The 22371-nt window shown below is 38.9% G+C and overlaps 10 protein-coding genes across 10 annotated transcripts; 6 read left to right on the top strand and 4 right to left on the bottom strand.

Moving 5' to 3' along the window:
• Nucleotides 1-189: 189 nt before the first annotated feature.
• B0P05DRAFT_592392 (uncharacterized protein) lies at nucleotides 190-1137 on the top strand (the record flags this gene model as incomplete). Its single annotated transcript, XM_051582984.1, has 2 exons — nucleotides 190-694; nucleotides 749-1137. 2 exons carry the CDS (start codon nucleotides 190-192, stop codon nucleotides 1135-1137), a joined length of 894 nt encoding a protein of 297 aa, XP_051429447.1.
• B0P05DRAFT_343640 (guanine nucleotide-binding protein subunit beta-2-like 1) lies at nucleotides 953-2547 on the bottom strand. The gene is made up of 3 exons (XM_051573586.1): nucleotides 2220-2547; nucleotides 2075-2162; nucleotides 953-2016 (listed from the first exon to the last, which is right to left on the bottom strand). Exons 1-3 carry the CDS (start codon nucleotides 2326-2328, stop codon nucleotides 1203-1205), a joined length of 1011 nt encoding a protein of 336 aa, XP_051429446.1. The 5' UTR covers nucleotides 2329-2547; the 3' UTR covers nucleotides 953-1202.
• B0P05DRAFT_564830 (ATP-dependent Clp protease proteolytic subunit) lies at nucleotides 2501-3611 on the bottom strand. The gene is made up of 7 exons (XM_051580886.1): nucleotides 3533-3611; nucleotides 3404-3487; nucleotides 3288-3359; nucleotides 3106-3240; nucleotides 2980-3058; nucleotides 2753-2932; nucleotides 2501-2706 (listed from the first exon to the last, which is right to left on the bottom strand). The coding sequence occupies exons 1-7, from the start codon at nucleotides 3584-3586 to the stop codon at nucleotides 2591-2593; spliced, it is 720 nt and encodes a 239-aa protein (XP_051429445.1). The 5' UTR covers nucleotides 3587-3611; the 3' UTR covers nucleotides 2501-2590.
• A 2-nt stretch (nucleotides 3612-3613) lies between these two features.
• Nucleotides 3614-5133, bottom strand: B0P05DRAFT_642077 (rab-GTPase-TBC domain-containing protein). The gene is made up of 8 exons (XM_051583795.1): nucleotides 5089-5133; nucleotides 4904-5036; nucleotides 4776-4828; nucleotides 4664-4732; nucleotides 4525-4619; nucleotides 4133-4468; nucleotides 3884-4062; nucleotides 3614-3842 (listed from the first exon to the last, which is right to left on the bottom strand). Exons 1-8 carry the CDS (start codon nucleotides 5111-5113, stop codon nucleotides 3659-3661), a joined length of 1074 nt encoding a protein of 357 aa, XP_051429444.1. The 5' UTR covers nucleotides 5114-5133; the 3' UTR covers nucleotides 3614-3658.
• A 63-nt stretch (nucleotides 5134-5196) lies between these two features.
• On the top strand, nucleotides 5197-5739 carry B0P05DRAFT_564821 (uncharacterized protein; the record flags this gene model as incomplete). Its single annotated transcript, XM_051580885.1, has 1 exon — nucleotides 5197-5739. A coding segment is annotated over one exon (180 nt), but the record flags the coding sequence as incomplete, so codon positions are not given.
• A 283-nt stretch (nucleotides 5740-6022) lies between these two features.
• On the top strand, nucleotides 6023-7251 carry B0P05DRAFT_564819 (uncharacterized protein). Its single transcript, XM_051580884.1, has 4 exons — nucleotides 6023-6203; nucleotides 6245-6400; nucleotides 6448-6774; nucleotides 6848-7251. Exons 1-4 carry the CDS (start codon nucleotides 6126-6128, stop codon nucleotides 6974-6976), a joined length of 690 nt encoding a protein of 229 aa, XP_051429442.1. The 5' UTR covers nucleotides 6023-6125; the 3' UTR covers nucleotides 6977-7251.
• Nucleotides 7252-7496: 245 nt separating this feature from the next.
• Nucleotides 7497-9668, top strand: B0P05DRAFT_519510 (uncharacterized protein; the record flags this gene model as incomplete). Its single annotated transcript, XM_051575740.1, has 9 exons — nucleotides 7497-7871; nucleotides 7936-8036; nucleotides 8086-8121; nucleotides 8171-8275; nucleotides 8322-8369; nucleotides 8423-8596; nucleotides 8642-8817; nucleotides 8871-8953; nucleotides 9010-9668. Exons 1-9 carry the CDS (start codon nucleotides 7811-7813, stop codon nucleotides 9666-9668), a joined length of 1443 nt encoding a protein of 480 aa, XP_051429441.1. The 5' UTR covers nucleotides 7497-7810.
• On the bottom strand, nucleotides 9669-11171 carry B0P05DRAFT_564806 (CTLH/CRA C-terminal to lish motif domain-containing protein). The gene is made up of 6 exons (XM_051580883.1): nucleotides 11138-11171; nucleotides 10901-11090; nucleotides 10741-10859; nucleotides 10441-10697; nucleotides 10214-10377; nucleotides 9669-10169 (listed from the first exon to the last, which is right to left on the bottom strand). Exons 2-6 carry the CDS (start codon nucleotides 11025-11027, stop codon nucleotides 9679-9681), a joined length of 1158 nt encoding a protein of 385 aa, XP_051429440.1. The 5' UTR covers nucleotides 11028-11090; nucleotides 11138-11171; the 3' UTR covers nucleotides 9669-9678.
• A 324-nt stretch (nucleotides 11172-11495) lies between these two features.
• On the top strand, nucleotides 11496-11969 carry B0P05DRAFT_592386 (uncharacterized protein; the record flags this gene model as incomplete). The annotated part of the gene is made up of 2 exons (XM_051582983.1): nucleotides 11496-11536; nucleotides 11612-11969. 2 exons carry the CDS (start codon nucleotides 11496-11498, stop codon nucleotides 11967-11969), a joined length of 399 nt encoding a protein of 132 aa, XP_051429439.1.
• A 31-nt stretch (nucleotides 11970-12000) lies between these two features.
• On the top strand, nucleotides 12001-22347 carry B0P05DRAFT_592385 (uncharacterized protein; the record flags this gene model as incomplete). The annotated part of the gene is made up of 8 exons (XM_051582982.1): nucleotides 12001-12409; nucleotides 12453-12559; nucleotides 12603-13001; nucleotides 13071-17839; nucleotides 17883-18210; nucleotides 18266-18509; nucleotides 18555-19652; nucleotides 19697-22347. 8 exons carry the CDS (start codon nucleotides 12001-12003, stop codon nucleotides 22345-22347), a joined length of 10005 nt encoding a protein of 3334 aa, XP_051429438.1.
• Nucleotides 22348-22371: the final 24 nt, after the last annotated feature.

The following is a 22371-nucleotide window of genomic DNA, read 5'->3' as shown; positions in this document are numbered from 1 at the left end:
ATCCATGGTTTGGTCAATACTCATGACCAAAAAACAAAACAAATAATATATACACAAGGTGTATTTCGGAAATAAATAAATAAAGAAAAAAGGGGGGTGGGATCAAGTTGATTGGCTCATTAACCAAGCTTGTGACTCCTTTTAAAAATGTCAAATTCATCTAAAACTTTTTTTCATTTCTTTCATATTATGGAATTCACCAAAGACTTGGGCAACCGCTTATTGTTTGCTATCCCTAAAAAGGGTCGTATCTATGAAAGTTGCATTGAACTCTTAAAGGGCTGTGATATCTACTTTAATCGAAGCTCAAGACAAGACATTGCTCTCTGTACCAATTTGCCTATTGCCCTTATTTTCTTGCCTGCTGCCGATATTGCTAAATATGTAGGTGAAGGTAATGTGGATTTGGGTATTACAGGTCAAGACATTGTGGTTGAAAGCCATGTGGAAGACAAAATCCAACAAGTGTTGGAATTGGAATTTGGTAAATGTCGTCTTTGTATTGAAGTGCCTATGAAGGGTGAATACCAAACCATTGAATCTTTGGTCGGAAAGCGTATTGTCACTAGTTTTGTCAATTGTGCTGCTAAATTGTTTGAGCCTCTTGATCAAAAGGCTGGTAAAAAGACAACCATTGAGCATGTCTCTGGTTCTGTTGAAGCCGCTTGTGCTCTTGGTTTAGCTGACGGCATTGGTAAGTGATATAGGCAACATTTGAGCACATTTGATTTATTGTGTATGACAATAGTGGACCTTGTGGAAACAGGTGAATCCATGCGTGCTGCTGGTCTTCATGATATCTATACCTTGATGGAAACTCAATCTGTCTTGATTGCCAACAAGAAAACACACCACCAAGATTTGATTGAAAAGATTGCTTCTCGTATCCGTGGTGTCATTACAGCCAACAAATATGTCTTGTGTACTTACAATGTAGAACGTAAAAACTTGCCTTTGACCACCAAGGTCACTCCTGGTCGATTGGGTCCTACTGTCTCTTCCTTAGTCTCTCGAGAAGGTTGGGTTGCTGTTTCTGCTATGGTCAACAAGAAGGAAAAAGGAGAAATTTTAGACAAATTAACTGAATGTGGTGCTACTGATATTATGGTTACTGCTTTTACCAGTTGCCGTGTATAATAATGATCATCATAATAATAAAAAAAAAATTCCTTTATTTAAAAACACTCTTCTTTTTTATATATTTAAAGAGTACGGGTGACTTGCCAGACACGAATGATGTTATCAGTGTAACCAGAGAAGAGAGTGGCACCATCGGCAGACCAGCAGACAGACAAACATTCGGGATCAGGGTTCTTTCTCTTACCCAATTGAGGGAATTCAGGACGGAGTTCATCAACAATGGACTTGGATTCGAGGTCCCAGATCTTGATACCGTTGGCAGTGGCAGCACAGAGCCAGTAACGGTTAGGAGAGAAGGTCAAGGCGTGAACGTTGGAGCCAGCTTCAAGAGAGTACAAGTGCTTGGCATCGTTCAAATCCCAGAGCATGACAACACCATCCTTACCAGCAGAGGCACAGAGAGAACCATCGGGAGAGATGGTGACAGTGTTGACATAACCGTTGTGACCAATGAAGTTGGTACGGAGCTTGAGCTTGGCCAAATCCCAGACCTTGACGAGCTTGTCCCAACCACCAGAAACGATGACAGGGTTAGCAGGGTTAGGAGAGAAACGGACACAAGAGACCCATTCAGAGTGACCATCTTCGGTGATGTTGTACTTGCATTCACCGAGAGTGTTCCACAACTTGATGGACTTGTCACGAGAACCAGAGACGATTTGACGGTTGTCAGCAGAGAAAGAGACAGACAAGACATCGTTGGTGTGGCCAACGAAACGACGGGTGGTGGTACCGCTGTTTAAGTCCCAGAGACGAAGAGTTTGATCCCAAGAGGCGGACAAGGCAAATTGACCGTCAGAAGAGATAGCAAGATCTTCGATGAAGTGAGAGTGACCAACAAGAGACTTACGGGGGACACCGTAGTTCAATTCATCTCTGTTCATAGGGGGTTTAGTACACACATACACATGTCTATCTTTTTTTTTGAATTTACCTGGTAAGGTTCCAGACAATGATGCTTCTGTCACGAGAGGCAGACAAGACCATATCGGGGGCTTCAGAGGTAGTGGCAATGGCAGTGACTATAGACTCTCATGTTACTATTTTTCTACTCTTTCTCATTCATTCAAGACACTTACCCCAGTTACCGTGACCTATGGGCGCACAGAAAAAAAAAGAAGTGTAAGTTACTATTACTCGACAACCCAAAAAGTTGTATGCCCGTCGATTGAGAATCTGAATTGTCATTTATATCCAAGCTGATAAAATTCTATTGATCTATCCATCCATCCATCCATCCATCCATGCATTCAAATCTCAATAGACACGCATACAACTGTTTATCTATTACACACCTTCGAGTGTTCCGCGGAGAGTAAGAGTATCCATGTTGTCAGTAAGAAAAGAGAAGGATTCACGACTTCCTGTTTCTTGAGTGCACTTTGTTTCTGGCACCATCTTCATCCTCAGACAATTGACACTCAGTAACCAATCAAATGTCAAACATATTTTATTTTATTTTTTTATCCTCTTTGACTTCAATGCGTTTCTCAAGAACTCTATCAATTAAACCAAAGTTCATGGCTTCTTCTGATGTCATGAAATAGTCTCTTTCCATCATTTTTTCTATGCGCTATGGGTTAAAGCAGACAAGGTACGTTCATGAACTTACCCACTGTTTCCAAGTCACGTGTGCCTGTATGTTTTTGATAAATGCGATTCAATCTTTCTCGAACACGAAGAATTTCACGAGCATGGATAGCAATATCAGATGCTTGACCTGCAGCACCACCTGAAGGTTGATGAATCATGATAGAAGCATTAGGTAAAGCATAGCGTTTACCAGGCTCACCTATATCCTTTGAATCAGCATATACCTTCTACTTGTCTATGAATTACCTGCTGCCAATAATAATGAACCCATGGAACAGGCTTGTCCATTACATAGCGTAGACACAGGGGACTGAATATACTGCATCTATGTCATGTCAACGTGAATCGATAGCTATATACTTGAGAACCTACCGTATCATAAATAGCCATGCCAGCAGTAACACTCCCACCAGGTGAATTGATATAGAGACTGATTGGTTTCTCTGTACTTTCAGCTTCTAGAAACAGAAGTTGAGCTACAATAACAGAGGCTACATTATCGTTTATCTAGTCATCCATAAGTATGTGTCAATAATGAAAGGGGCATTCCTTACAGGTCCATTTAAACAAATGATGCGTTCTTTTAGTAATCTTGAAAAGATGTCATACGATCTTTCACCTCTGCCCTAACATGACATCAGTCATGGGCTGTTGTAGATTAGTAACTTACTGTTTGTTCAACCACCATTGGGATCAAAGACTGAGCATGGGGTGATTCTGTCCAAGTACTGGTGGGTATACGTGTAAGAAAAGTCTAGTCAAAGTGTCAGTCTGGAATACATGCCTTTATGTACCTTACTCTATGATGCTTTGTTGTACTAAACACTCGAGTGGCCTTTTGAAGGATATTCATACTAAAGAAAAATAATAATAATAATAAAAAAAAAGAAAGAAATGCGTCATGCAATTTTATTATGGATGAGTTTTAAAAATCAAATTCATCTTCAACAATAGATTGTCTTCGATGCATGGTCCATTGAGTAAGCATTTCATCCTCCCATTCTTCTTTATGTGACCCATGGGCTAAATGTCTATTGGCCTGTAATTGATCTGGTACTTGATGCCATGTTAAATGACCCCAGTCTGTTTCCCATGTATTGATAGCAGATCTAAATTCATATAAGAACAATATCACCACAAACCTACTTACTCTTCATGAAGCCAAATGCCACTCTGTTTCTGTAACTGAAGGACTGTATGCTTACTTTCCAATTGGACTGCTTTTTCTATGATGTGTTCTATATCTATATCTTGAGGAATACGAGTGACAAGTGAATGCACACTATCTTTTTCAGCCATCAAGATCTCATGACGCCTTAATAAGATAATCTAAGATTCCTTATCAGATCATCATCATTATTACTATTATTATTATTAGATAAGCTTCTTATGGACTTACTGCACTCGCAATAAACACTGGCATAAATGCTTGACTTGAGATAAACAGATCAAACAGTCGTATCACTTTGTCATAATCTTCAAAATCATGACTAAACCAAGTCAAAATCCAACTGAGTGCATAGTAAGGCATCACATTTGCTTTTTCCATATACAGTGTCAATGAAGGATCTTCATATTCAATCAAGGAACTCATCAGTCGAAGTTGTTTAGAGACAGGTTCAAATGAATCCAACATGGCATCTCGAATAAAAAACAAGGCTACATTTTCAGCTGCTGGAATGGCTGCTTTTTTACCCAAAACAAGTAAGAAACAAGTACAGATATCATGAAATCCCTAAACCATGATACTTGTCAGTGTGGATCAATTGTAAGGTAATGATTGTATATTACTTGATAGTATTTTAAACTAGGATTTCGCCATAGAATTTCAACAATCATACAATGCAATTCTTGTTGTTTATGTGCTTTAAATACAGGTGTGACATCTAAACAAAATAATCAGTATGTTATGGTATCATCCAGTTGTTACCTTGAGGATAGTAGTACAAGGATCGTTCAACATCTTTTGTTATCTGCACTGGATCAGCCAAGTCTTTTTCTATAGGTTGATAAGTCAAGATATAGTAACTTATGATGCATACCACTGCCTTTTTCTGCTATATAATTGCCATGTTGTGTATGTAATAAAATAGGCCTAATACACTTTAGTATGTCCATTGACTTCAATTCAAAAACTAACCAAAAAAAAAAAAAAAAAAAAATATCCTACCACACAAGTTTTCTTAATGTATCATTCACAAATCCATAAGGTAATCTTGCTAGTCTTTTTAGTTCAGTCAAGTCTTTTCTTGCTATAGCACTTAATATTCTTTCCGTTTGTTGCAATCGTTGCATGCTTTTTGCTAATCAAGTTCAAGTTTAGATACTAGATGAGGATGCCATCTTGTTCTTTACCAACCGAGATCTTTAAACCATGCATAGTGAATAAATTAAAAAAAAAAAAAGATATAAAAATGTACGTATTCAAACAATAAGAAAACAGCGTCACATTGTTCATGCGGATAAACAAACATGAAAAGGAAACTTTTTTATTATTATTCTTATTCGACTTTACTAAACTGGAATGATGTATTTTAATGTACATTGCCCAATGATTAAAATACAATGACTTATGAAAGAGATCCATCATATGCTTTTTCTTGATCCCATAAGAAGTCCACCCAAGAAGGACCTTATATTGACGCCTGAATCTAGGAAGAGAACACCATTTCGTTCTATATATGTATATATATAAAAAAAAAAACCGAAAATAAAGTAACGATGCATGACTTGTGTTTAGCCAAAACAGAAACCGAGAAAAAGCAGACAGTGATCCAAATCAGAGAACTACCGAAAAAAAAAAAAAAGAAAAGAAGCCAAGAGCAGACAGAGACAGAGAAAGTAGTGAATGGCTTGCGATACAAACGATGCGTAAGGTGTTGCTTCTAATAGCACCTCTCTACTTGGGCCTATCTAACCATGCGTTCCAAAATGAGCGTAGAATGTCTCTTTATATTTGCAAATAAAAGATGCTGCCATGGCATCCTTTTTGCATTACATAAAAAAGAAAAAGAGGAAAGAAGAAGAAAAAAAGAGAAAAAGAAAAAGGGATTGTTTTCTTTTTTTTATACGCGTTTTCAAACGGAGTTTAAAGTAGTCTTAATCAAAGCAAACAAATGGTGGTTGATGAACATGATGATGAACTATCAAGTCAAGCATGAATATGAATTGTTTTTCTTTTTCTTTTCTAGTCCAGGCTCTAATTCAGACTAAATAAACAAAAAATAAAATAAAAAAAGTAGTAAAATACACTGCTATAAATGAATCCATCCATGTGTATAATATGGCTTAATTTGGTTTGTTAAACATGAGATTGAATTTCCTCCTCTTTTTTATTTTTTTTTATTTTACTTTACACTCATTAACACTCATTCCTTTCATTAATACTCATTATGGGAGTTGGACTAGAAAAGTGCTGTTGCTTTATACCTTTGAGATTAGGCACCTTTTTTGTTGCCATCTGGTTTTGTGTAAGTAATACGATGATAATGGTTATTTCTAATAGCATTAGGCTGTCTATTTACTCTATACAGCCACAGGATTTTTGGCAGTCAATCCGTTGGTTGTGTATTCTGGTCAAGTAGCCAGACCATGGTACTATATCAATCTTTTGTTTGCTGTGTTTATATGTGTTGGTGGTTTATGCGGTGTGATTGGATCTACTTTTGTAAGTAAATGAGATACATCACTCAGGAGGACTCAATTGTTTCTTAGGGCTCAAGACGATTCTCAAAAGCATTCAGTGTGATTGCTTGGGTTAATGTGATTCTGTCTATTCTGATATATAGTATCTCACTTGCATTGATGGGTGTCTATAGACATAGTGTGATTGATTCTTGTAGAGTCGTTGGATTTGTTAGTATCAACAACAGTCGACATGAAATGACAGTCTCCAAACCAAGTAACCAAGCTTATTATTCACCCGTACATTATACTGGGCTTTTGACAGAACATGCTGCTACTGAGTCTGAATGTAGTGCCATGACAAACACCTTTTTAATTGCATTTGGTACAGTTGCATTTGTGGTTCAATTGATTCAAGTAAGTTCCATGAAATACATATATACATATATACATACATACATACATACATACATATATATTGATATAATAGATTTACTTTGCTTATGTGGTGGGTGCTTATGCTAAAAGATTAGCTAATGGTGCTCGTCATCATCGATTACATGCACAACAAATCAAGGATTTTGAAGAATCAAGATATCATATGTCTACTGTGTATTAGAAATAAACGATTTTGATTGACTGTCGATAAACACTCAAAACATAACGGAAATACAGTCCTTATTCAAGCAATCAAAAGCACTTTTCACTATGGTTGTTCCCTTCTCAGTTCTGTCAAATGGGTAGACTAATTTCTGGAAACAAAAAAGACACACGTCTAGGATGTATTATACTTATTTGTGATGCATACAATACTTGTGCTCCCGAGTAGTTTCTACTTTCATATCGTCTGTGCCCTTTTATCCTTGAGCTTCGATCTCCAACAAACAAACAAGCCTTTGACTTCTTAGGAATTATTCAGAATGGCACAATTAATACCAATCACACGCTATCATGATGAATTATTACCTTTTCTTTTTTTTGTACAAACTTCTTTCCTTGATCACAGATCTTTAGGCAGACATAGGTATTCTGCAGTTCATTTCTTCCAATAGTATCGGTTCATTTACTAGAAGCATAATAAGCACGTAATTCTTTTTTCTATGGCTTAAATGAACCTTGTATTTTTGTTTGAACTTGACAGGACATTGCAAGCTATTTTCAAAGAGAATATAACAGCAAATTTATTTAGAAATTCATTGCTGTTCTAAATGTCTCACATTATGCATTCATAAACATGGTTTGTAGCAAGGAGTATGAAAAGATATTCATTCATATTGACTGTTATTAGCATATAAACACTTTGATAATTTTGGCTGACAGTGACTACTAATTTTTTTTTGGGTATTTATCGCCAACAGCAATACCTCTGTGCGGTCATTGAATTTAGTTTGCTTTAAGTCAAAGGACGACGCAGTTCTTTCAACGCGCGTCCCTTCTTTTTCATCAAGTCAATATGCCCAAGATTAACGTTACCGTCAAATGGAATGGAAAAAAGTTTGAAAACTTAGAATTAGGTAAAAGAAAAAGAAGGAGATTGTCTTGCGTTTATTCTAACCGATGCCTTTTTTTTTCTATTAGACACGGATGAATCACCTGAACTCTTCAAGACTCAAATCTATTCTCAAACAGGTGTTCCTCCTGAACGTCAAAAGATCATGGTGAAGGGTGGTATTTTAAAGGTAAAGTCAATAGAATCCTTATATAGTGTTGCTGATAAAAAAAGTACAGGATTCAACCGACTTGAACAAGTTGGGTTTAAAAGAGGTAGGGTGCTCTTTGGTGTCTACTTTGCATAGAACTTATTCATCCATAGGGTCATAGTTTCATGATGATGGGTACTGCTGGTGAACTTCCTAAACCTCCACCAAAACCAGTTCAATTCTTAGAAGACATGAGTGATGCTCAAGTTGCTGAAGCAGTAAGTTTTTATTCACAAGATACCGTATTGCTTAACTCTCTATTAGTTGGATATCCCTCCTGGATTAGAAAACTTGGGTAATACGTGTTATATGGTAAGCCATTAAAAAAAAAAAAAAAAAAAAAACTCTCTGTTGACACCTTATAGAATGCCACATTGCAATGTATGCGTGCTATGCCTGAACTTCAAACTTCATTAGAAGCCTATCAAGGTGGTTTAAGTGGAGTTGATAATCGTGGTAATTTAGTAGCCAGTCTTCGTGATCTCTATGCCAATTTAAACAAAGTGGCTGATGGATTTCCTCCTTTGGTCTTTTGGCAGGTCAGTCGATATATAGATACATGGGATATTGAATACGTTGATTAGATGTTGCGTCAATCCTTTCCTCAATTCTCTCAAACAGGTCAAGGTGGTATTCCAATGCAACAAGATGCTGAAGAATGTTGGAGTGAACTTGTATCTGTCTTGAAAGCCAAATTGCCTAAAGATGAAGCTGAAAAAAACTTTGTGGATCGTTACATGACAGGTGAATTACAGACAGAGTAAGTGGAATTGTATAAGATGATATAAATCCTGACTTTTTTTTTTTTTATAGAACTCAATGTGAAGAAGCACCTGAAGAACAAAAGATTGTCACACACGATACATTCACCAAGCTCAGTTGTCATATCTCTATCAGTAAGGCATTATGATTGTAGGCATCAAGACTGATGTTTATATATATTTTTTCTTAGACATTAATTATATGATCAATGGTATTCTGGAATCCTTGAATGAAGAACTAGAAAAGAACTCGCCTACACTCAACCGCACGGCCAAATATAAGCGTACATCGCGTGTCAGTCGTCTGCCTCAGTACTTGCCTGTTCAGTTTGTTCGGTTCTTTTGGAAGCCTCAAGAACAAGTGAAGGCCAAGATTTTACGTAAAGTCAAATTCCCTCTTGAGTTTGATGCTACTGAACTCTGTACACCTGAACTCCAGAACAAGTTCTCTAAGGCTAAATTGAAATTAAAAGACGTGGCTGATAAGAAAGTAGCTAAAGAAAGAGAAGAAAAGCGTCGTAAGATGAACAACAGTGAAGAACCCACACCTATGGAAACAGACACGACAGAAATAGTGGATTGGAAAGAGTATTTGGATCCTGAACTGGTGCAAGATGTAGGCTGTAATCCTACAGGCCAATATGAATTAGCTGCTGTCTTGACACACGTCGGTCGATCTGCTGATTCAGGCCATTACATTGCTTGGGTCAAGAAAGCAGCCAATGAATGGCACAAGTTTGATGATGATAAAGTATCTGTGCTTCAAGATGCTGATATTGAACGTCTTGATGGTGGTGGTGATTGGCACACTGCTTATATTGTGTTGTACAGAGCTAAACAACTTTCTTAATCCTTTATTTTTAAAAATAAACTTGAATAGCTTGATCCACAGAAGATTCGGAGGGACAATAAGGGCATTTAAATCGAGAAGATGCTCTGCTACTTCTTGAGAGTCGTAATAAACTCTCTTTACAGACCACATGACCACAGGGCATCATCATTGGTGGATTATCATCCGTTGCTTGTTCTTTAGAGACAGGACAGGCAAATACAGAATGATAACGAAGATCTTCATCCAATGGAACCTCAACAGGCAATTCATCCTGAGCACTCCATTCTGTCTTTTTACTTGACATGATCGTATAGAGTTTCATGATCACAGGTAAAGCTGTCGTGCCCACAAACACAGCTGTGTACAATGGGCTCTCTGCACTCATCTTGAGCAAAGAACAGAAGTCATGCTGGAATTCTTGCTTGATCTGAATCCAATTGGAAGGAGAGCATAAGTCTGCATAACGTGAATTCGATAAATCATGAATATACAAGGGTGCTGTCATTAAACGCTTGATGTCTAATGGATGATTAATATCGAGATCCACTCAGGAATGAAGTTACCTGAATAATGTTTATCACCAAATACATGGAAATGTTGTTGTCCATATTGAATTGCTGTCATAGCATCAGTAGAAAGTAACAGTTGAATAAACTTCATGCGGTGTAGATTGAATCCTAATCCACTGCCTAGTTTTATTAAGCCTTCTTGATGTGCTTCTGCCCAACTATAATCCTTTATGAATACTACTACTATTATCATCTCTCTCTCTCTTTTTTTTTTTTTATACCTAATAGCAGCCGATAAATCTTGTTCTTTATCTATCTTGTTTAATACAGTATACATTTGTTCAAATTCATGCTTGAGTTGTTCAACTGTCTCACGCAATGGATCATCCACAGGTATTTCTGATTCATTCATAAATGCATCACATAATTCAAACTGTCCTTGTCGAATGAAATGCAAAGCAATGGCTCTGTACATCACATCATGTTTGCCTGCAAATGCTTCTGGGTGATAAATCACAGAGATATCTTGTTTGAATTTCTAACCTAGTTTAGTCCCCGTAGTTTAATCTTCCGTGAATTACCCTTTCCATGTCTTTGTTTAGTTTAGATAAACTAGACTGAAATTCTTTTTGTAGTTTTTGAAATTGAAGTTGTTTAGCTTGTTCTTGTAGTTGCATCATAGTCTGATGGGGACTATAGCCTAGGATGGTATCAGGATTACACTCATCATAGTCAACTTGCCTTGATCGAGTTCTTTTTTCTTTGCATCGAGCAATTGTCTAAAAGAAGCAAGTCTATCCAACATGGTATCTTGCATGTTTATTTGTTTCTTTTGCATATCTTGACATGAGTTGAGAATGGTGTTCATTGTATTTTAAGCAAAAAAGAAAAAGAAAAAAGAAAAAAAGAACTCCGAAGTCATGCTGCTATGCTTATTTATTTATTTTAGTTTATTTCATAAAGAAGTATACTACATACTATTCAATGCTATACAGCAAGGCTTTAGTATAACATGATAAATGAATGATAAGCTTGTGTTTGTCCTTTCTTTTTTTTTTTTTTTTTTTTTTTTTTTTTTAAATACAATAAAGTGTATCTATCAGCTCATGACGTACACCTTTGAATACATTTAAACTCCACCGAACCTATATTTGTATAAATATCGCGTCTGCTTTTTTTTTTAAAAAAAAGAGCTTCTTTCTTTTCTTTTCTTTTTTTTGACTATATATCACAAAAGAAAAGAGAGAGAATATATATAAATATATAAAACAGAGTAAGCAAGTATAGACTAGTGTGTCATTGATTAACAAGTGCTTAAAACCTTTTGTATAGTATTATGAAAATTAAAAAGACGTCTTCCAAAAACTTGCTCCTTTGGTAAGTCCATCATAAACACAGACAGAGAGAGAGAAAAAAAAAGAGATTAACTTTAGATTAGCCTCATGAGCTTAGTGAGCTCATCAAACGACTTGAAACAGATGGAGAAGACCACATCCCTACACTTGTTCAGAAACTCATTCGCTGGCCTTATCCCAGAGGTGATTTATTCTATTGGGTTGCTGTCTTGGACAGATTTGATATCATCTTGAACAGAATCTGTACAGACTACAACCTAAAAGAGATTCAAACAAAGTCCTTTTATGAACAAGACAAGCAACTCTTATTATCTATTATTGAATTATCTCGCACTTTGTTTGAAAACTGTACAAATAGAAATATTTACAACTCTTATGAGGCAAGTAAAGATGAACAAAAGAAGACAATCTTACCTTCTTTAATAGCATATGTTTATGTTATTGAATACATTTGATTTGGATGTATTGGAATCAGTTCTTCACTTTATGACTCGACCTGCTCAACGTATCACTAATCCTAAAGCCATTCGTACTTCATTTGTGGCACCTCAAGATAGAATTATTGAACTTGCTCGAGGTTGGCAGCACGTACCTGTGGATGCGATTCAGATTACACAAGACTTGGAAGTGACACCCACCATGAAGACCTTACAACTTCAATTTTATCGTACATCACAGCAACAAGCAAAAGAAGGACACCAAGTCGTGACTGCCAACTTGAATCAAGAAGAACAAGAAGCCTATTCGCTGTTTACAAAGTTGGTAGAAGAACATGATATTCCTAAAGAATATCATTTTGAACTAGCCAACAGGATTCGTATTGCTAAATACATTGATCAACCAAGCAAACGAAAACAGTTGTTAGGCATTCGTATTTTAGCTATTGCTGTGATGTGTAAGTGGAAATGAGATTTATCAGGTCTAATATAGCTATATAGCTCATTCTGTCTCGGAAACGACTGCGCAAAACAAAGTGTTTCTATATGAGCCTTATTTGATTCCACAACTGGCTGAATTGATATCCCCAGAAAAGCAAGTCGATAGGGTAAGTCATATGGAATCAACACACATTATTCATAGCTGTCTAGCATCTTCAAACATATACTCTGTTTGCTTTAGATGGTATCGCAAGACATAGAAATAAACTGACAGAAGTAGTCACAGCCATCAATGCTTCTGCTAATCATGGTCCTGTCATGCAAATCCTAAGAAAGATCAATGCGAATGAGGTACTTCCTTACTCTTTTGTAGATGCCTTGTTTGTCTTGCTTTCTTATATACTGCCTACACAACCCGGTGGCCAAATGATGATGTCTGCTGGTATTATTCCCATTCTGGTACAAATCACTGGCAACTATGAATATCCTCAACTGAAAGGCATTGCTAAAGTCGTTGGGCTTTTGGATATCATTGTCACTTCATTTTCTACTTCATTTTCTGCTTTCTGTAATGTTCATGGTTTAGATACTCTATTAGACCGTATTAAGGTATATATAAAAAGTGTAAAAAAAAAACACATAACTTATACTCTTTTTTTTTAAAAAAAAAAATGATAGGCTGAAGTAGAAGCAAGTATTCAGTCAACCAATGTGTTTGGACCTCATGAAAGACTTGCCATGACCAAAGCCATGCTTAAATTCCTATATCGTATGATGGAGTCCTCAGGCACAACAGACGGTCTTCGTAACCTGATTGATTCTTCCCTTCCTCATTCACTTAAATCCATTATGGAGCATCCCAAACTGTTTGGCAACAGTATCTTTGCCTTGGCTACCAATGTTAATACGACATTTATTCACAATGAACCCACCTCATTAACTATTTTACAAGAAGCTAAATTACCTCAAACATTTTTGCATACCATTGCTTCTTTTGAATCCCCAAGCCCAGAGATTTTGTTGGCTGCTGTCAATGCATTTGGTGCTCTCTGTCTGAATGCTCAAGGACTGGACATGTTTAATAAGGAAAACCCTTTACCTCACTTTTTTGAATTGTTGAGTTCAGACGACTTTTTAAGAAACCCCTTGGATGTCGACAGTGCTACCGGCCTCGGTTCCTCCATAGACGAGTTGATCCGCCATCATCCTTCCCTCAAGACTTCTGTCTTTCAGTGCGTGACTCGCTTGATTGAGAAAGTCTTGGAAGAAGGCAACAAGCTCGACGGTGCTGGCAAACCCAGTGATGATGGTCACAGACTACAGACACGGTCAAGCCAGCCGGTTGAACCTGACGACGACAAGCAAGATAAAGTGGAATGTTTGATTGTGTCGTTCATTGACCTTGTCGCTCGGTTCTTGGAAGGTTTGTTTCAAAATCAAGCCAACATCAAGGCATTCGTGGAAGAAGGTTGCCCTGAAAAACTTTTGGAATATTACAGTTTGCCGATCTTGCCTGCTAATTTCTCAGTGACGATTGCTTCTGATTCTCTGTCATATTTGTTTCGAATGATCAGTGAAGCCAGTCCTTTGCCTACTTTGCTTGCGATTGCTGCTAAAGTCAAAGAATTGCTTTGTGTTGTTCAGGAAGATACACAGGATTACCATCAGAGTCGACTGAATGAATTTATCGATGTGGATCAAAGCGAGACAGACAAGATTGAACGCGGTAACAAGAAACTTCGACAAATGATTCAGTTGCACGGGTATGTGGGTTTGTTGTCCAATATCTGTGGTTCTTCTATATTGTCGCACGGTAAAAACGGTGCTTCTTTGATCACTGAATTTTTATCTGAGCCTAGAGAAGACAATTTCATTCGTTCGTTGGGTCAGTTACACCGAACCATAGTTTGGGAGAACATCTTGTTCAAAGAAGCGTTGCCTTCTGACTGGTATCATGCCAAATCTCTCTCTGGATCCAATGCTGCTTCCAAAAAGGGAGCCAGCAGTACATCTGAACATCCCTTGGGTATCCATAGTACCAGTAGTGTAGAGGACAAGCCAGACGAAGAAAAGGACAAGAGCAGTGAAGACCAAGTGCCTCCTGCCAAAGACCCTCGTATGATGAACATCAAGCACTTCAAGATTCTGTTGACCGAAATTGCTCAATTGGTGATGCCCATGTTTCAATGCTTGATCAAGATCTCTGTCAGTCGTCGTTCAGGAGGCGCCTTGGCCAAGTCTCAAACCCTCAAGTTTGCTGAATACATTTCGGATGTTCTCCATGACAACATGACCTGGCCTCCTATCACCAAGTCGGATGCCCCTGTTTGTAGATACGATTACCTAACTTCTGTTTATACCATGGCTTCACTCTTGTTAAAGGATGAACGTACTCAGTCTTCAATTCAGGCACCTTTGGCGATTGCGTTTGAAAAGCAAGGCAATGTGGACCTTTTGTTAGAACAGTTGGATCAGATGTGGCGTACAGCATTAGGCATCTATCCTGATAAAGAAAACCACAAAGACACACTGGAACGTATCAACCAGGCCATCGAAAGTCTACTGAACGTCTTGCTTCATATCAGTTCACCTAAAGCACTCCGTGACTCTGCCTATACAAGCACACTCACGCAAAAGGACAAAAAAGCAGACGATTACTTTGAACCTTATGAATGGATCGTTGCGCTTGAACTCAAGTTGATCCCACTCAAGGAGTACGTGACATGTTCTCAACTTCACTTGTTCTCAAAGGGCGTGGGTCAAACCTTGATTAAGATCTTTGAGCAGATCATGAAGGGCGAAGGTGGATTTCTGGAATCTTCACCTTCTAATGCACGTAGTCATGATCCTTTTGGTAGTTACACGGCTCCTTTGATCTCTTCTCCTTTTAATTTGTTGCGTACGCCTGTGGCTACTGAACGTAATATTCAGACCTTGGTGGATATGGGATTCATGCGTGCATCTGCTGAACAGGCGTTGATACGTTGTAATAATCAAGTATCGCGTGCTGTGGATTATTTGTTCAGCCATCCTACAGCTGTCTTTAATGAACACACATCCAACACACCTGCTGAATCAAACAACCAAGAAGAACAAGAAGAAACCGATGACAATCACCAGGAAGAAGAAGATCAACATGATACAAGCGATGATAATCATACTGAAGATGGTCATCAGAGTGAAGAAGACATTGATGAAGATCTTGAAGAGGAACGTAGAGGAGTGGGAGATGTGATTGAAAGCTTTGTTGAGTCCTTAAACAACCAATACAACAATGAAGCCAACTTGCTTCGGTTATCTGATTCAAACGATCTACTTGATGCTGGTGAAGGTAGTTCCAACAGTGCACCTTCTGACAATGCTGAAAAGTTGAAAGTAACACGCCAAGAATTATGTGAATTGTTGCCTTCTTTTTTGATTGCTTTGGCTGATCAACGTGAGGACCTTGTGTTTGATATTCGCGATTTACTTGTGATCTTGGGCAAATTTGAAGGGGATGCAACAGAAGAAAACAAGGTGTCATGCAAGATCATTTCTTATCTGATCGATCAGATTGCTGCTATTCGTCAAGATAAAGAAAAGTCTGTCTTGCTCAGCAGTCGTCTTCGTCTGTTGGCTCTGTTACTGCGCGAAGCACCTATGCAACAAGCCATGGGTCAATTATCAGACCGATTTTCATTCTTGTTTGATATGTTGCAGTTCTCAGATACAGACGAATCATTACCTGCTTGGTCTGCCACCACCTTTTTGGTCTTGGAAGCATTGATCGCACAGGCAGATGAACCCAAGAAGGTGAAATTGACAACACCCAAGAATACCCATAGTATCTTTTCGGTTAAATCATCAGACGAAGACGAAGAAGGGGAAAGAGGTAGTCAGCACGATGACCCTATGGAAGATGTGACTAAGACAACTACTCAAGTGTCCTCTCAACAGCGCGAAAAGTTGCTTCAATGCTGTGTCTCTTTGCTCCGCAAGACCAACTTGACACGCGATGATATTTATGCTATTTTGCGTATGATTGTGCGTTTGACCAAGAACCATGAAGCTGCCTTGTACTTTGTTCAGATTGGCGGTGTTCCTTTGTTGTTTACTAAACCTCGTTTAAGTCTGGAAGGCTTACAAGGTCAACAAGCGTTTATTATCTTGATCTTACGCCATATCGTAGAGAGCATGACAGTACTCAAGAGTACGATGAAGGACATCATCAACAATTGGTTCATAAATCCTCGTCCTCGTAACACAGACATCAGTGCCTTTGTCCGTAGTAATGCGCATGTGGCTCTTCGTCATCCTGATGCATTTGTACAGGTTGCTACGGATGTATGTCGTTTGGCTCGTTTTGATGAATTTGAAATCAATCGTCAGATCAAGCTCAAGAAACAAGAAGGCGAAAAGCCAAGCGAAGAAGAACCTCCTGTCAAGCAAAGCTCTTCATCCGAGACCGTGGTGTATTATCTCTTGAACGAAATCATGACAGCCCGTACAGAAGTCACTGCTTTAGCTGCTAAAAAGGAACCTTTGACCGAAGAAGAAAAGAAGCAAGAAAACATCAAGTTTGTCTATACTGGATTCTTACTACAATGCCTTGTCGAACTGATCTCTTCCTATCCTTCATGCAAGTACGACATCTTCAATTTCTGTAAAAAGCAGAATGGACAGCGTACCACGACTTTGGATGGCAAGCATCGTTCGTTTGTGTCGATGTTGATCAATGATTTATTGCCTTACAATCATTTGAATCCTACATCAGAGGAATCGCGTAAGCAACAAGGCTTGTCTACTTGGACCATTTCTACACTTGTGGCCATGTCTTATGATGCTTCTTCTACTACTGAATTAACCCCGCAACAAAAGAACGAACTGATCCAAGTACGCAAATATGTCTTGGAAGCCATTATTCGATCACTCAAAGAGGCTGTGGCTTCATCTGATACAGCTTCTGTCAAATACTCCAAGTACCTTGCCCTATCTGATCTTTGCTATCGTATCTTGAATGCTCGTCCCAACGTAGGTTCCTCTTTGGCTCGTTCTTTAAGCAACGCAAACCAAAATAACAATACTAAAGAAGATGTGGTCCTCAGTAACTCTAAAATCATGTTGGATAAGAACTTTGTGTCTGTGTTGACTTCAGCTATCAGTGATGTGGATATCAATTATCCTCATTCAAAGACCATTTTGAATGCCATGTTGAGACCTTTGGAGCAATTGACCAAGTTGGCTATCAAGACAGAGGCAGATGAAGGAGAGGAAGATAAGATGGATACAGCAGAAGAAGAAGCTATGCATGTGCCTAATGCGCCTGCTACAGAAGGAGACGAAGCACCTGACTTGTATCGTAACTCTGCTTTGGGTATGTTTGATGCTGGTAGTGCGATTGATGAAGATGAATATTCCAGTGGTGAATACAGTGATATGTTTGGATCTTCTGTTGAAGGCGAAGAAGAGTACGTATGATTATCACAAACTAATGACTCATTCTATACATAGTTTTGAAGAAGAAAGTGGAAGTGATTTATCTGACATGGACGAAGAAGATGAAGAGGATGGGCCTGTTGAAGAAATGGAAGCCATTATTCATGGTGGTGAATACGATTCGGATGAGATGGACGAAGATCAAGATGACTCAGACGATATTGATGCTGAAGCACAATTGATTGACGACGATGAGGAGGAAGACGGAAGTCGAGAGATGACTTGGCATTTGGAAGACATTGAAGAGGAACCTGGCATTGTCCATGCTGAAGCCGTCATTGATACTGGAGATGATCGTGATGATCAAAACCATATGCGACACTTGTCTGATCATTATGAAGAGGTAAGAATCATTCAGGCCAACACAGAAAAATTTATAAATACTTATCGATGAACAGGAGGATGAAATGGACGCCTTGTCTGATTTCGATGATGCTTCTGAAAACTTGGATGCTGATTCTGACAATGATATTACAGATGGTGTCTTGCTTGATGCTGAAGATTTAGATACACCCTTTTTGCCTACTGATTTACAGGACGATTTAGTCATGGAAGAAGATGAAATTGAAAGATCGCGTTCGATTGTTCCACCTGGGTTCAGAAGACGCTTCCCTAATGTGAGAAGATCTTTGCTTGAAGGAGGTAAGTTTGTCAAAAAATTGTTGTATGTACTTATACGTTTGTTAGTCGGAAGCTCGTTTAGAGGTCAAGGCAGTACTCATGGTCAAGAAGACATCATTACTCACCCTCTTTTGTCCAACAATGCTAATGGACAATCTGGTACTGGCAATGCAGCTCGCAGTATGCTTGATGACACCTTTTCTCATCGTCCTTCTCGAGTCTCTAATTTAAGCAACTGGCAAGGCTTTGAAAACATGATGGGCGGTAATGCAGTTCGTATGCTTGAAGATCTTTTGAGTAACACTGTCTCTCTCAATCAACCAGGTCCTTTACGGATGGATTTAGAACATGGTCCTGGCGGTGTTATGCGTACAATTGAAATCGATCGTCTCCCTCATGTAGGCACAATCCACAGCCACCAAAGCATCAGCGCCAACAACAACGCCAATGCTCAAGAAAGTCTGGCCATTTTACATGACTTCCAACCCATGTCTTCAGGTGAACGATGGAACCAAGAAGCTCGTATGATGTATGGCACCAATCTGAGTGAAAAAGCATTGAACCTTGTGAACGAAATCCTCAATACTCTTGTGCCCATTGCTATTGAAGATGACAAGAAAGCTCGTGAAGAAGAGAAGAAGAAACGTCAAGAACAAAGACGCAAAGAGGAAGAAGAGCGTCGTAAGACTGAAGAAGAAAAATGGCGCTTGGAAAAAGAAGCCAAGAAGGCTGCTGCTGAAGCTGCTGCCGCTACAGCCACTGAAGAACAAGGATCTACTGCAGAAAACGCTCAACAAGACGAAAACGCTGAAAGTACAACAGATGCACAGCCAGCTGCAGAAGAAGCGACTGAGCGCACTACCATTGAAATCCATGGTCAGCCTATTGACATCTCCGGTACCGGTATTGATGTAGAATTCTTGGAGGCATTGCCTGATGAATTAAGAGAAGAAGTGGTCAACCAGCATTTGCGCAACAGACCTGCGCCTGCTCAGACTGCTGAGGACAACTCCATTAGTCCTGAATTTTTAGATGCCTTACCACCAGAAATCCGTGAAGAGGTCTTGCAACAAGAAGCTATTGAGCGCGAAAGACGTGAAAGACAGAGCAGACAAGTGCCTACCAACACACCGGCTTCAGCAAATAATACTCCATCCACTTTAGGTAAGTCATTGTGTTTAAAAGAACATCCACTCATGGTTGTGTAGATCCTGTTTCTTCTCGTAGAAGACCTGCGGCCGCTGAAGACGATGCTCAAGCATCCGGCTCTGCCAAGAAGAAAGCCAAGGCTCGTCGCACGGATGGTGCAGCTCAGCTTGTTGAAAAGTCTCAATTGAGTACTCTTGTTCGCTTGTTGTTTGTCCCACAAACTATCTCCAAATCCTTATTGAATCGATTATTGTTGAACTTGTGCGAGAACAGCAAGACTCGCTGCGACCTTCTCTCTTACCTTGTCTGTGTGCTTTATGATGGTAACAACGACCTTGCTTCTGTCGATAATAGTTTTGCACTCCTTACTTCTGGTAAACACGCCGGCAAGGTATCGCAACCCAAAACATCCAGCAAAACTACAGGCACAGCCACTGAGAATGTGCCTAACTTTATTACTCAGCGTTGTTTAGAAGTCTTGACTTATATTGTCTCTTGCAATGAACAATCCATGGCTTACTTTTTGACTGAAAGTGAATCTTTGATTGGCTTGAAGCGACCCTCAGGCAGTAAAAAGGGTAAGAGCAAAGAAAAAGTCTCCAACAGCTGGAACAAGTATCCCATCTTAATCTTGATGAGTTTACTTGATCGCGCTGTATTCATTGATAACTCTACTTTGATGGAACAATTGATGGACTTGCTCTCTACCATGTGTCGTCCCTTCCCTATCCTTGTCAAGAAATACCAAGAAAAGGTTGAAAACAAGCAAAAGGATCCTGCCTTATCTGAAAGACCCATGCCAAAGCCTCCAACGATCCCTGATTATTATCTTAAGTTAGTTGTTCATGTGCTTACCAACGGTGAATGCTCTAGTAGGACATTCCAATATACTTTGAATGCTATTTCTCACTTGTCTTCCTTGGATGGTGCTCAACAGACAATTGTCAATGAACTTGTGGAAGATGCTAAACAATCTAGTACTCAAATTCAAAAAGATCTTGAAACCTTGTTGGATGTGTTGGATACAACTATGCCTGGTACAGAAATTAGTAGTACTGTGCTTGCTCCGTTCTCTGCCGCCACTTCTCATCAAGCTAAAGTGTTGCGTGTGCTCAAGACATTGGATTACATGTTCCTTCGTAAATCTTTTCATCCAAACGAGTCAAATGAAGAATCTGAGCAGATCAAGAATGAAAAGCGTGTGCTTCAAATCTATCAAGATCTCAACTTCTTGTCTTTGTGGCAAACACTTGGCAAATGCTTGTCTATGATTCATGAAAAGGAAGAACTGATTAATGTGGCTACTGTCTTGCTTCCATTGATTGAATCCTTTATGGTTGTCTCTAAATGTGCTGCTGAAAAGGGACAAAATAGCTTGACTGAAAAGACGACTACACCTGCTATTGAGCAACAGTTGAATCTGTCCACTGCTTCACCTGAATCTTTCTTCTTTGCCTTTACTGAAAAACACAAGAAGGTCTTGAACATCATGGTCCGTAACAACCCAACATTGATGAGTGGCTCTTTTGCCCTGTTGGTCCGTAATCCCAAGATGCTCGAGTTTGACAACAAGCGTAATTATTTTGTTCAACAACTGCATAAGCGTACTACACCTCGCGAAAACTTTCCCATGTTACAACTCAATGTGCGTCGTCAATATGTATTTGAAGACTCTTATCATCAGCTTCAGGGCCGTACAGGTGAAGAAATCAAGAATGGCAAATTGGGTGTTCGTTTTTGTAATGAAGAAGGTCTAGATGTAGGAGGTGTTACTCGTGAATGGTTCTCTGTCTTGGCTAGACAGATGTTTGATCCCAACTATGCTTTGTTTATCACCTCAGCTGCTGACAAACTTACTTACCAACCCAATCGCGATTCTGCTGTCAATCCTGATCACTTGAGTTTCTTCAAATTTGTTGGCCGTGTGATTGGTAAGGCTATTTATGATGGTCGTCTTTTAGATGCCTATTTCACTCGATCTTTCTACAAACATATTTTGGGCCGTACCGTGGATTATCGTGATGTAGAAGCTTTAGATCCTGAATATTACAAGAGTCTTGTTTGGATGCTCGAAAATGATATTACTGATGTCATTGATTTGACGTTTAGTATTGAAACCGACTTTTTTGGTACTAAAGAAACTGTAGACTTGAAGCCCAACGGTAGAAATATCCCTGTTACTGAGGCCAACAAGCATGAATATGTTGCACTTGTCACTGAACAGAAATTAACGACAGCCATTAAGGATCAGATCAATGCCTTTTTACAAGGCTTCCATGATATTATCCCTGCCTCTTTGATTCAAATATTCAATGAGCAAGAACTCGAATTATTGATTTCTGGTTTACCCGATATTGACATTGATGATTGGAAGAACAACACCGAATACCGAAACTATACTCCTTCTTCCACTTGCATTCAATGGTTCTGGCGTGCTGTTAGAAGTTTTGACCAAGAAGAACGTGCTAAACTGTTACAATTTGCCACTGGTACTTCCAAAGTACCTTTGGAAGGCTTTAGTCAGCTTCAAGGCTCAGGTGGCGTTCAAAAGTTCCAGATTCATAAAGACTTTGGTGGAGAAAGCCGTCTTCCTTCTGCCCACACATGTTTCAACCAGATAGATTTACCTCAATACAATTCTTATGAAAGCTTACGAACTAATCTTTTTAAGGCCATCAGTGAATGCTCCACTGGTTTTGCCTTTGCATAAATTCAAAACAATAAAATATAGCTT

Source organism: Gilbertella persicaria (genome assembly GCF_025201335.1).
Source record: "Gilbertella persicaria strain CBS 190.32 chromosome Unknown B0P05scaffold_77, whole genome shotgun sequence".
NCBI classification, from domain to species: domain Eukaryota; kingdom Fungi; phylum Mucoromycota; class Mucoromycetes; order Mucorales; family Choanephoraceae; genus Gilbertella; species Gilbertella persicaria.
This window is presented reverse-complemented; position numbering and strand designations above follow the sequence as displayed.

What these genes read in the sequence shown, in the direction of transcription:
- B0P05DRAFT_343640 (XM_051573586.1), bottom strand. Translation starts at nt 2,328, where the DNA reads ATGACAATTCAGATTCTCAATCGACGGGCATACAACTTTTTGGGTTGT. An exon ending in CATAGGTCACGGTAACTGGG is followed by an intron (nt 2,163 to 2,219) that starts GTAAGTGTCTTG and finishes GAGAGTCTATAG; the next exon opens with TCACTGCCATTGCCACTACC. An exon ending in ATTGTCTGGAACCTTACCAG is followed by an intron (nt 2,017 to 2,074) that starts GTAAATTCAAAA and finishes CCCTATGAACAG; the next exon opens with AGATGAATTGAACTACGGTG.
- B0P05DRAFT_564819 (XM_051580884.1), top strand. Translation starts at nt 6,126, where the DNA reads ATGGGAGTTGGACTAGAAAAGTGCTGTTGCTTTATACCTTTGAGATTA. An exon ending in GTGTGATTGGATCTACTTTT is followed by an intron (nt 6,401 to 6,447) that starts GTAAGTAAATGA and finishes ATTGTTTCTTAG; the next exon opens with GGCTCAAGACGATTCTCAAA. An exon ending in TTGTGGTTCAATTGATTCAA is followed by an intron (nt 6,775 to 6,847) that starts GTAAGTTCCATG and finishes TTGATATAATAG; the next exon opens with ATTTACTTTGCTTATGTGGT.
- B0P05DRAFT_564806 (XM_051580883.1), bottom strand. Translation starts at nt 11,027, where the DNA reads ATGAACACCATTCTCAACTCATGTCAAGATATGCAAAAGAAACAAATA. An exon ending in GAAAAAAGAACTCGATCAAG is followed by an intron (nt 10,860 to 10,900) that starts GCAAGTTGACTA and finishes ATACCATCCTAG; the next exon opens with GCTATAGTCCCCATCAGACT. An exon ending in TGGTGATAAACATTATTCAG is followed by an intron (nt 10,170 to 10,213) that starts GTAACTTCATTC and finishes ATCATCCATTAG; the next exon opens with ACATCAAGCGTTTAATGACA.
- B0P05DRAFT_564830 (XM_051580886.1), bottom strand. Translation starts at nt 3,586, where the DNA reads ATGAATATCCTTCAAAAGGCCACTCGAGTGTTTAGTACAACAAAGCAT. An exon ending in TCATTTGTTTAAATGGACCT is followed by an intron (nt 3,241 to 3,287) that starts GTAAGGAATGCC and finishes ATGGATGACTAG; the next exon opens with ATAAACGATAATGTAGCCTC. An exon ending in TTCATTATTATTGGCAGCAG is followed by an intron (nt 2,933 to 2,979) that starts GTAATTCATAGA and finishes CAAAGGATATAG; the next exon opens with GTGAGCCTGGTAAACGCTAT.
- B0P05DRAFT_642077 (XM_051583795.1), bottom strand. Translation starts at nt 5,113, where the DNA reads ATGCATGGTTTAAAGATCTCGGTTG. An exon ending in ACATTAAGAAAACTTGTGTG is followed by an intron (nt 4,829 to 4,903) that starts GTAGGATATTTT and finishes AAAGTGTATTAG; the next exon opens with GCCTATTTTATTACATACAC. An exon ending in CTTGTACTACTATCCTCAAG is followed by an intron (nt 4,620 to 4,663) that starts GTAACAACTGGA and finishes TATTTTGTTTAG; the next exon opens with ATGTCACACCTGTATTTAAA.